The sequence below is a fragment of the Cetorhinus maximus genome, chromosome 29 (assembly GCF_964194155.1).
Source record: "Cetorhinus maximus chromosome 29, sCetMax3.hap1.1, whole genome shotgun sequence".
In the NCBI taxonomy this organism is placed as follows: Eukaryota; Metazoa; Chordata; class Chondrichthyes; order Lamniformes; family Cetorhinidae; genus Cetorhinus; species Cetorhinus maximus.
The window spans coordinates 9,597,047-9,609,492 of record NC_135907.1 but is presented as its reverse complement, the minus strand read 5'-3'; the positions used below and the strand labels follow the sequence as shown (position 1 = coordinate 9,609,492).

At 52.0% G+C, this 12,446-nt stretch overlaps 1 protein-coding gene across 1 annotated transcript; it reads right to left on the bottom strand.

Moving 5' to 3' along the window:
- Positions 1-2,221: 2,221 nt before the first annotated feature.
- On the bottom strand, positions 2,222-10,656 carry tomm22 (translocase of outer mitochondrial membrane 22 homolog (yeast)). Its single transcript, XM_078532103.1, has 4 exons — positions 10,519-10,656; positions 9,116-9,234; positions 5,112-5,229; positions 2,222-3,693 (listed from the first exon to the last, which is right to left on the bottom strand). The coding sequence occupies exons 1-4, from the start codon at positions 10,585-10,587 to the stop codon at positions 3,616-3,618; spliced, it is 384 nt and encodes a 127-aa protein (XP_078388229.1). The 5' UTR covers positions 10,588-10,656; the 3' UTR covers positions 2,222-3,615.
- Between the last annotated feature and the right edge of the window lie 1,790 nt (positions 10,657-12,446).

Here is a 12,446-nt window from a genome sequence, read left to right as displayed (position 1 = left end):
GCAGCTATTAGAAGAAAAAACTGTGTCAAATCAGTGGGAGGTATTCAAAGGCGAGATTCTACAGGCACAGTGTAGACATGTCCTTACAAAAAGGGTGGTACTGCCAAATCTAGAGCCCCCTGGTTATCCAGAAGTATACAGGCCAAGATAAAGCAGAAAAAGAAAGCTTATGACAGTCACAAAAGACTTAAAGTACAGGGGTGAAGTAAAAATAGAAATTAGGAAAGCAGAGGATACGAGAAAATATTGGCAGGTAAAATCAAATAAAATCCTAAGAAGTGTTACCAGTACATTAAGATCAAGAGAATAACTAAGGAAAAGCTACAGCCTATCAGAGATGTACACAGTAACTTGTGGGTTGATGCAGATGTGCACAGGGTTCTCAATGAGTACTTTGTCTCTGTCTTCACTAAGGGGAGGGAGGATGCAGGAACTATTAGATAAAATAAACATGAGTGAGAGGGTAAGTACCGGAGGGGCTGGCACACCCTTGAAGGTGGATAAATCACCAGGGCCAGATGGATTGCATCCCAGGCTGTTGAAGGAAGCCAGGGAGGAAATAGCAGATGCACTGAGGATCATTTTCCAATCTTCACTAGATACAATCGAGGTCCCAGCGGGTTGGAGGTCTGCAAACATTATTTAAAAAGGGTCTGACTTCAGTGGTGGGCAAATTATTGGAAACAGTTCTGGGAAAGGCACAGATTGATCAGGAATAGTCAGCATGGTTTTGTTAGGGGAAGATTGTGTCTGAATAAATTAATCACATTTTTTGAGGAAGTAACAAGGAGCATTGATGAGGGTAGTGCAGTTGGTGTTGTCTACATGGATTTCAGTAAAACATTTGATAAGGTCAAACATGACAGACTGGTCAGGAAAGTGAGATCTCATATAATATAAAGGAAGGTAGCTGGTTGGATCCAAAATTGGCTCAGTGGCAGGAAACAAAAAGTAATGGTTGATGGATGTTTTTGTGAATGGAAAGGAGTTTTCAGTGGTGTTCCACATAGCTGTGTTGGGGCCCTTGCTGTTTGTTGTATGTATTAATGATTTAGGCTTAAAAGTGGGAGACATGATTGGGAAATTTGCAGATGACACAAAAATTGACCGTGTAGTTGATAGTGAAGAGGATAGCTGTTGACTATAGAATGATATCAATGGTTGGCTGAATGGGCATAGTGGCAAATGGAATTCAATATGGAAAAGTGAGAGGTAATGCATTTGGGAAGGGCAAACAAAGCAAGGGAATACTCAATAAACAGTAAGTTATTGAGAGGGGGTGAGGAAGTGAGACACCTTGGAGTCCATGTCCACCTGTCCTTGAAGGTAACAGGACAGGTGGACAAGAAAGCATATGGAATATTTATTGGCCGGGGTATTGAATTCAAAAGCAGGGATGTAATGATAGTAAAAAACAAAAACAAAAAACTGCGGATGCTGGAAATCCAAAACAAAAACAGAATTACCGATGGAACTGTATAAACACTGGTTAGGGCCCGGATGCAATTATGTCCTTCCTGGTCACATTACAGGAAGGACATAATTGCTCTGGAGAAAGTGCAGTGGAGATTTACAAGGATGTTGCCAGGACCTGAAAATTGCAGTTATGAGGAGAGAGTGGATAGACTAGGGTTGTTTGCCTTAGAACAGAGGAGGCTAAGGGGTGACCTAATTGAGGTGTACAAAATTATGAGGGGCCAAGATATGGTAGTCAGGAAAGACTTGTTTCCCCTAGCTAAAGTGTCAATAGTCAGGGGGCATGGATTTAAGGTGATTGGTAGAAGTATTAGAGGGGCATGAGGATAAATCTTTCCACCCAGAAGGTGGTGGGCATTTGGAATTCACTGCCTAAGTTGGTGGTTGAGGCTGAAATGTTCAACTCATTTAAAAGGTACCTGAATCTGCACCTGAAGTGCTGTAACCTGAAAGGCTGTGAACCAGGTGCTGGAAAGTGCGATTAAAATGAGTGGCGAGTTTCTTTTTTTCTCTTTTTGGCTGGCGCAGGCACAATGGGCTGAATGGCTTCTTTCTGCACCATCACTTTTCTATGCTTCTATGAATTGCACAGCATGCTGTGCTGGGACTCAAACGCGCAACCTCTAGGCTGCAAACCCAGGAACCCGCTGGTCAATAGCAGCAGCTAGCAGGGCAGAAACCTGGACCCATCTGCTGCCAGGCCTTGTTCCGCTCTTTCATCAGTCAGATTAAATCGCTCACAACCCAGTATCAAGCATTTATTAAACCACAAGTACAAGTCAAACAGCTCAACAGTAACCTTTCACCATTTCTGTAGGCAGCGTATTCAAACCAATCTCATCTCCATGTGACATATGGTGGAGGCTTCCTCAGTGTCAGACTGTCCCAGTCTCAGGTAAATTCAATTGTAATCTCTGGGCTTCTAAACCCTGCACAGCTTACAGTGATCCAACCAGCCAGGTCCCCGCCTCACCTGTCACACTGACCCAGACTCGGTTCCCAGGTTTGAAGGGAAAGATCAGGCTGCAGGGAGCTGGCATGTCTCGTACTGCAGTGAGCCGCTGACCCCCTAACCAGGCTCTGGGGGCGTTTGCCACCACTGGTGCCTCACCTGTCCTGAGCCGCTGCCATGCCCATCAATCACCTCAGGCAATAATGCTACCTCTGAAATAACCAGCTAAGGGTGCTCCCTGTCTTTGCAACTCCCTCCCACTGTGAGGGGAGGCAGAGACTGACTCAGGGTTTGCTCTGTTCCCAAGGTAAGGTCCTCAGGTGCAACCAAGAAATGGCACACAGCTGTCCCTCATACTCCCTTCACTGGACTACACTGGCACAGAGCAGCCCCTCACACCCACTCAACTACACTGGCACAGAGCAGACCTTCACCCCCTCCACTGGGCTATGCTGGCACAGAGCAGTCCCTCACATCCCTTCCACTGGGCCACACTGGCACAGGGCCGTCCTTCATACCCCCTCTACTGGACTACACTGGCACAGAGCAGTCCCTCATATCTCCCCTACTGGACTACACTGGCACAGAGCAGTCCCTCACACCCCCTCTGCAGGACTTTACTGACTAAGAGCAGTCCCTCATACCTCCCCTACTGGACTACACTGGCACAGAGAAGGCCCTCACCCCCTCCACTGCACTATGCTGATAGTGCAGTCCCTCACACCCCACCAGTGGGGCACACCTGACCTGCCAATTAGGCACAAACTCCAGCTCCCACAATCAGTGCCCAATGTTTCTGATGGAATGACTCAGACAAATGGTGGCTGTGATTTAGACGAATTGCAGTTCATTAGTAAAAGGGCTCTGAGAATCAATCAGGCCTCCCCCCACCCCCGAATACCCCCCCTCCCCCAACCCCGCCCCCCCCATGACTGTTCCAGCAGATTTTAATTCCGATTCTCCCCACCCTACAACCCTGAGCTTGCAGTGTTCACAGACAGGATGCTCAGTCTGTTGAATGCTCCAGAGGTGAACACTGAGGATGAACACCAGTCTTGCTGGCCATGAGCTGCTGACACAGCATCGTTCAAAACGCCAAATCCTCCTCCCCAAACCCAAAAATACATCCATCCCATAATCCCTTTCCCTTGCTCCGTCAGCAGTTCCATCTCAAGGCGTCCAGTCCATTATATTTTCCCTGGAACTGGTGATGGCAGCATTCCTGGCATTCCACCAGACAGTCCTGTATTCGGGCCCAACAGAATCTGAGAGAAAAATAATCAGATTAGAAATTAAACTGTACAGAAAAAAAAACTCACATTCTATGACCCCACATGACCACCCACCCTGTCTCCACAAAATACCCACCATGTACACTCCAACCTCCATTCCTCAGTCCCTCCCCGTGCCCAAACCCTGTCCACATAGACAATCCCCACCTCCTCCCCCACGCCCAATCCCCATTCCCTCCCTCACGCCCAATCCCCGTCCCCTCCCCCGTGCCCAATCCCCGTGCCCTCCCCCGTGCCCAATCCCGGCCCCTCCCCCGTGCCCAATCCCTGGCCCCTCCCCCGTGCCCAATCCCCGACCCTCCCCCGTGCCCAATCCCTGTACCCTCCCTCACGCCCAATCCCCGTCCCCTTCCCCCGTTCCCCCTCCCATGTGCCCAATCCCCGGCCCCTCCCCCGTGCCCAATCCCCGGCCCCTCCCCCTTGCCCAAACACTGGCCCCTCCCCCGTGCCCAATCCCCGACCCTCCCCCGTACCCAATCCCTGTACCCTCCCTCACGCCCAATCCCCGTCCCCCTCCCATGTGCCCAATCCCCGGCCCCTCCCCCGTGCCCAATCCCCGGCCCCTCCCCCGTGCCCAATCCCCGGCCCCTCCCCCGTGCCCAATCCCGGCCCCTCCCCCGTGCCCAATCCCCGGCCCCTCCCCCGTGCCCAATCCCCGACCCTCCCCCGTGCCCAATCCCCGACCCTCCCCCGTGCCCAATCCCCGACCCTCCCCCGTGCCCAATCCCCGACCCTCCCCCGTGCCCAATCCCCGACCCTCCCCCGTGCCCAATCCCTGTACCCTCCCTCACATCCAATCCCCGTCCCCTTCCCCCGTCCCCCGTCCCCCTCCCATGTGCCCAATCCCCGACCCTCCCCCGTGCCCAATCCCTGTACCCTCCCTCACGCCCAATCCCCGTCCCCCTCCCATGTGCCCAATCCCCGGCCCCTCCCATGTGCCCAATCCCCGGCCCCTCCCCCGTGCCCAATCCCCGGCCCCTCCCCCGTGCCCAATCCCCGGCCCCTCCCCCGTGCCCAATCACCGGCCCCTCCCCCGTGCCCAATCACCGGCCCCTCCCCCGTGCCCAATCCCCGGCCCCTCCCCCGTGCCCAATCCCCGACCCTCCCCCGTGCCCAATCCCCGTCCCCCTCGCCCAATCCCTGCACCCTCCCTCACGCCCAATCCCTGTCCCCTTCCCCCGTCCCCCTCCCATGTGCCCAATCCCCGACCCCTCCCCCGTGCCCAATCCCCGGCCCCTCCCCCGTGCCCAATCCCCGGCCCCTCCCCCGTGCCCAATCCCCGTCCCCCTCCCCTGTGCCCAATCCCCGCCCCCTCCCCTGTGCCCAATCCCCGCCCCCTCCCCTGTGCCCAATCCCCGCCCCCTCCCCCACTCCCCGTCCCCGCTCTTTACCTGTCTCTGTTGCTGGATTTGTTGCTGTTCTAATTGGAGTTTCTCAGTTTCAAACACGACCGGCAGGACCAGGATCATGAAGGACGTGGTTCCTACCCACAGAGCTGACCGGGCAAAACTGGAAAACATCACACAGGCTGGGTAAGTACCAACCCACATGGCCAGGGATAACATCAACCCACACCAACCTACACTGTTTCCATCGAATGCTCCCAGGGCAGGTACAGCACAGATCAGAGGCAGAGTAAAGCTCTCTCGATACTGTCCCAGCCTGAAAATTTGTATTGAGTTTTCCAGCGCTGAGGTTCTGAGCTGTCACTCTGGTTGCTGATTAATGCCGTGTTATGATTGGTTAGTGCTGTGGCCTCACTGCCCAAACACAATCAATACCAACCCTCACAGGCAGTAGATGGAGCAGACATCCATCCCACCTGTAATACCTGCATTTAATGTCAAGTCTTGGAGTGCAAGGCTCATGTCTTTTTAAAAATTATTTCACGGGATGTGGGCGTCGCTGGCTAGGCCAGCATTTATTGCCCACCCCTAATTGCCCTTGAGGAGGTGGTGGTGAGCTGCCTTCTTGAACCGCTGCAGTCCATGTGGTGTAGGTACACCTGTTAGGGAGAGGGTTCCAGGATCTTGACCCAGCGACAGTGAAGGAATAGCGATATGTTTCCAAGTCAGGATGATGTGTGGCTTGGAGGGGAACCTGCAGGTGGTGCTGTTCCTATGCATTTGCTGCCCTTGTCCTCTGAGGTGGTAGAGGTTGCGGGTTTGGAAGGTGCTGTCAAAGGAGCCTTGGTGTGTTGCGGCAGTGCATCTTGTAGATGCTACACACTCCTGCCAATGTGCGTCTGTGGTGGAGGAAGTGAATGTTAGAGGTGGTGGATGGGGTGCCAATCAAGCAGCTTTTTTGTTCTGGATGGTGTTGAGTGTTGTGGGAGCTGCACTCATCCAGGCAAGTATCATGCTCCTAACTTGTGCCTTGTAGATGGTGGACAGACTTTAAGAATACAAAAAGTGAGTTACTCTCTGCAAAAATCCCAGCCTCTGACCTGGTTTTGTAGCCACAGTATTTATATGGCTAGTCCAGTTCAGTTTCTGGTCAATGGTAACCACCAGGATGTTGATAGTGGGGGATTCAGTGATGGTGATGCCATTGAATGTCATGGGGAGATGGGTGGATTCTCTCCTGTTGGAGATGGTCATTGTCTGGCACTTGTGTGACACGAATGTTACTTGCCACTTATCAGCCCAAGTCTGAATGTTGTGCAGGTCTTGCTGCACATGGGCACAAACTGTTTCAGTACCTCAGGGACTGCAAATGGTGCTGGACATTGTGCAATCATCAGTGAACATCCTCACTTCTGACCTCATGATGGAGGGAAGGTCATTGATGAAACAGCTGGGGATAGCTGGGCCTAGGACACTGCCCTGAGGAACTCCTGCAGTGATGTCCTGGGACTGAGATGATTGGCCTCCAACAACCACGATCATCTTCCTTTGTGCTAGGTAGACTCCAACCAGTAGAGAGTTTCCCCCTAATTCCCATTGACTCCGGTTTTGCTAGGGCTCCTTGATACCACAATCGGTCAAATGCTGCCTTGATATCAAGGGCAGTCACTCTCATCTCACTCCTTGAATTCAGCTCTTTTGTCCATGTTTGGACCAAGGCTGTAGTGAGATCAGGAGTTGAGTGGCCCTGGCAGAAACCAAACTGAGCATCAGTGAGCAGGTCATTGCTGAGTTAGTGCCTCTTGATAGCACTTCGATGAGCCCTTCCATCACTTTGCTGATCATCGAGAGTAGACTGATGGGGCAATAATTGGCCCATCTAACATACAGGGAACAGGAGGAGGCCATTCAGCCCCTCAAATATGTTTGGTCATGGCTGATCTGTATCTTAAGTCCATCTACCCGCCTTGGTTCTGTAACACTCAATAGCCCTGCCTAACAAAAAATCCGTTCATTTCAGTTTTGAAATTTTTAATTTCACCCTAGCCTGAACAGTTTTTTTAAGGGGAGAGAATTTTTAATTTCTGCTACCTTTTATGTGAAGAAGTGCTGCCTGGCATCAACACTTCATCTTTTATACTTAACCAGCTTGATCCCTATTAATTCTGTCTCTCGCTATCCTTTAAAATGAGCCATACCTAAAAATGCAAAACCCAATATCAAATTCAATGATGTTATGATCACTGTTAGCTAGCTCCTCCTCTACTGTCAGATCTTTGACGAATTCAGGCTCATTCTGCTACATCAGATCTAGTATGGCTTGCCTTCTTGTTGCTTCAAGAGCACATATCCAGAAAACTGGCCCAAATACACTTAAAACTCACTGCCTTTTGGACTCGAGCTTCTTCTGGTATAACTAATTTTCACATCAAAGTTTTTCTGATCTCCACATTTCTGTATCCTGCTACATTCTCATTAATATTTGGAGGTCTGTAGAAAACTCTTATCAAGTGGGGAAGGGGGCAGGAGAGTGGAACTGAGATAGAGCAACCATCACCTTGGTAAACCTTTTCTGCGCTGTCTCCGAAGCCTTGACATCCTTCCTCAAGTGCGGTACTCAGAATTGACCAAACCACCTTTAGCATTGCATAACAGCTTTAGCATTGCTTCCTGGTTTCTGTATTCAATGCCCTTGTTTACAATCTGAGCACCTGTACACCTTCCTAACCAACTTATCAATGTGCCCCACCACTTTCAGAGATTTGTGAAAATGCACCCCACCCCAAGACCTGTGCACCCTTTCAAAATAGGGCCATTTAGATTATACTGCCTCTTCACCTTTTGCTCCTTATGCTATGTATAGAACTTTTATTTCTACAACATGAACTGTATTTTTGGCCTGATGCTGATTTGCACACACCATTTCACCTTTTACAATCCCTCTTTTCCATCACTCCTGTTTTACTTTGATCAGTTATTATTTCCCATTTCTTTTCCAAACCACCTGCTTCTCCCAGCAATTGACATGATTAACATAACACTGGAATCCCAGGCAGACAGCGGTTAGTGAGAGAGGGACTCACCCCACCACACAGCTGCCCCTTCAACAGCACCTTCCTTCCAAACCCGTAAGCTCTGCCACTTAGAAGGACAAGGGCGGCAGGTACATGGGAACACCACCACCTGCAAGTTCCACTCCTAGCCACTTGCCATCCTGACTTGGAACTATATCGCCGTTCCTTCACCGTCGCTGGGTCAAAATCCCGGAATACCATCCCCAGCAGCGATTCAAGGCAGCGGCTCACCACTGTAATGTAGTGTGTTAACATCATGGATATGCTAATCTATGAGGTCCGTGATGATGTAGCACTGATATCAGGCAGCCATGAGCAGGGTACTCAAGGCAGCAGACAGTAGCCCTGAAGGGAGATGTGCCTTCCCTGCAACTCACTACGTATATACTGTAACTAAACTAGTTTTTAAGTAAATACCCTGACACTCCTACAGATGTCCTTGTCAGAATCTAGGCCTAGCACATTCTACATCAACCAAGACCGTCTCAAGGGCGATAAGGGTTGAGCAGAAAATGAGGGCCTTAATAGTGACGCTCAGCAAATTAAAAAACACACCGCACTGCCTGCCAATCCCAGATACGCCGCACCGCCTGCCGATCCCAGATACGCCGCACCGCCTGCCGATCCCAGATACGCCGCACCGCCTGCCGATCCCAGATACGCCGCACCGCCTGCCGATCCCAGATACGCCGCACCGCCTGCCGATCCCAGATACGCCGCACCGCCTGCCGATCCCAGATACGCCGCACCGCCTGCCGATCCCGGATACACCGCACCGCCTGCCGATCCCGGATACACCGCACCGCCTGCCGATCCCAGATACGCCGCACCGCCTGCCGATCCCGGATACACCGCACTGCCTGCCGATCCCGGATACACCGCACCGCCTGCCGATCCCGGATACACAGCACTGCCTGCCGATCTCGGATACACCGCACCACCTGCCGATCCCAGATACACCGCGGTGCCACATACCTGTAGATTTTCTTGGCCAGCGTCACAGAGCAGTCTGCGGCAAGTCCTGAGGCATTCCGCATGCCCTCAGGGAACATCTCAGTCAAACCCCACAGTCTTTCTGAGAGAGATTCATCGAGCTGTGAGCACAAGAAGATCGGCAGATCAACCCTTCGATAAATGGATCAATGCAGCACCAAAATTGTGACACTGACACTATCAACGCTCAGCAGCAGTAAGGGCGAAGCCAGCAATTCAGCATTACTTACACCTGGGAGCCGGTGTAGGTCAGTGAGTACAGGAGTGATTGCTGAATGGGTCTTGGTGTGAGTTAAGACATGGGCAACAGAGTTTTGGATGACTCAAGTTTATCGAGGATAGTATGTAGGAGATTGGCCAGGAGTGTGCTCAAGTATTTAAATGTAATTTGACAAAAGCATGGATGAAAGTTTCAGCAGATGAGCTGAGGAAGGTGTGAAACTAAATGCTGCTTCGGAAATGGAAACAGGTGAACATTCCCCCCACCGGATGAAGCCTGGGTGGCCCTATCCCCACTTGCGACCCTGTCTTCCCCTCCGCCGCCTCTCTCCCCAGGGTCACCCTCCCTTCCCCCCCCACCCCCAGGGGGTCACCCTCCCGCTTCTTCCCCAGGGGTCACCCTCCCTGGGGTCACCATCCCCCCCACCCCCAGGGGTCACCCTCCCGCTTCTCCCCCAGGGGTCACCCTCCCTGGGGTCACCATCCCCTTCCTCCCCCACCCCCAGGGGTCACCCTCCCGCTTCTCCCCCAGGGGTCACCCTCCCTGGGGTCACCATCCCCTCCCCCCCCACCATCAGGGGTCACCCTCCCTGGGGTCACCCTCCCTGGGGTCACCCTCCCCTTCCCCCCCCACCCCCAGGGGTCACCCTCCCGCTTCTCCCCCAGGGGTCACCCTCCCTGGGGTCACCATCCCCTCCCCCCCCCCCCACCCTCAGGGGTCACCCTCCCGCTTCTCCCCCAGGGGTCACCCTCCCTGGGGTCACTATCCCCTTCCCCCCCACCCCCAGGGGTCACCCTCCCGCCTCTCCCCCAGGGGTCACCCTCCCCTTCCTCCCACTCACCCCCAGGGGTCTCACCCCCCCCTTCCTCCCCACTCCTTGGGGTTGCCCCCCCCCTTCCTCCCCACCCCACCCCCCCCCCCCCCCCAGGGATTCTCCCCCTCCCCAGGGGTTCTCCACCACCTCACCCCATCCCCAGGGGTCGCCCCCCCGCCTCCTCTCCCCCAGAGATCACCCTCCCCGGGGTCACCCTCCCCTTCCCCCCACCGGGTGTGTGGCCTCTCTCGGGTTCGCGCATAAAACAGCGCCCACACCGGCAACATTGAAGCTCCGAACACACACGGACGCGGAGCAGACTCAGGCCCCGAGCCGACCTTCCCTTCTCACCTCGTCATCATCATCCTCGAGTTCCTCCTCGGCCACAACCCGCGGATCCACTCGCTGCTCCTCCGCCATCGCCGGACTCCAAGGCCTGGGCCTCGCGCCTGCGCACAACGACCGGAGGAATGAACTGCGCCGCCACCAGCCGGCCGGAGGAATGAACTGCGCCGCCACCAGCCGGCCGGAGGAATGAACTGCGGCGCCACCAGCCGGCCGGAGGAATGAACTGCGGCGCCACCAGCCGGCCGGAGGGATGAACTGCGCCGCCACCAGCCGGCCAGAGGAATGAACTGCGGCGCCACCAGCCGGCCGGAGGGATGAACTGCGGCGCCACCAGCCGGCCGGAGGAATGAACTGCGTCGCCACCAGCCAGCCGGAGGAATGAACAAAAACAAGAATTGCTGGAAATACTCAGCAGGTTTTGACAGATTCTGTGGAGATAAAAACAAAAAAACTGCGGATGCTGGAAATCCAAAACAAAAAATAAAAAATACCTGGAAAAACTCAGCAGGTCTGGCAGCATCAGAGGAGAAGAGCACAGTTAACGTTTCGAGTCCTCATGACCCTTCAACAGAACTAAGTAAAAATAGGAGAGGGGTGAAATATAAGCTGGTTTAAGAGGTGGGGAGAGAGAGAAGAGGGGGGGGTTGGTTGTAGGGACAAGCAAGCAGTGATAGGAGCAGAGAATCAAAAGATGTCACAGACAAAAGGACAAAGAGGTGTTGAAGGTGGTGATATTATCTAAAAGAATGTGCTAATTAAGAATGGATGGCAGGACAAGCAAGGTACAGATAGCCCTAGTGGGGGTGGGGTGAAATAAGACTAAAAGGGCATAAAAGGTATAGATGCATGATCGGTGGAATACATTAAAAATAATGGAAATAGGTGGGAAAAGAAAAATCTATATAACTTATTGGAAAAAACAAAAGGGAGGGGGAAGAAACGGAAAGGGGGTGGGGATGGGGGGACAGACTGCAAGCATAACCCAGACCTCCCTGTTGCTTGCCATTTTAACACTCCACCCTGCTCTCTTGCCCATATGTCTGTCCTTGGCTTGCGGCATTGTTCCAGTGAAGCCCAACGCAAACTGGAGGAACAGCACCTCATCTTCCGACTAGGCACTTTACAGCCTTCCGGACTGAATATTGAGTTCAACAATTTTAGATCTTAAACTCCCTCCACAATACCCTGGACAATAGAATTCAAAATGGCTTTTCCCAGCTTCAGTTTCTGTGGACTGCAGGCTTAATACACAAATACTGGAGGTTTCTCACACTTGTGTTAGATCTTAACAACGCCTTCCCTAACACATAGCCTCTTTCTCCTTTATACATGTTTTTCCCTTTTAATGTAAATTACATTGTTCCCATATGTCTTTGCAACTTTACCTTTCTCGTAATATAAATCATTTCATGGTGCTAATATTATTAGTAACCTTTGGGAAAAATAAACACACTGCTTGGCCTAGCTTCTCTGGCTAGGTGTAACATCCTACCATCTCTTTGAAATTTAAATTACCCTGATTTACCCTGCAAATTCTCCTCACCTCACATTCTAAGACTTCCCCCATGTTTAGCATTTCAAACCTAGCTTATTTTGATGAGTCAAAGCCTCCAGACCAGCTGTCTCCAATTCAATTAAACTCCCCCCCAAAACACACATGCAGAGAAACTATCCAAACCCCTCTATTAGCCTACTTTTACAATAAATCACAAAAATATTATGAGAAATATTATACGTGACACTACAAAAAGGCAAACCTATTACATTTGCTTCAAAATCTCTGTCTGTAATGGAATCTGACTATGCCAATATTGAGCGGGAAACATTAGCTTTAGTGTTTGGAATCATGCATTTCCAGACCTATCTATTTGGCAAAAGATTTGTGGTAGAGACCAAGCACCAGCCACTGGAGATGATTTAGTGAAAACCAT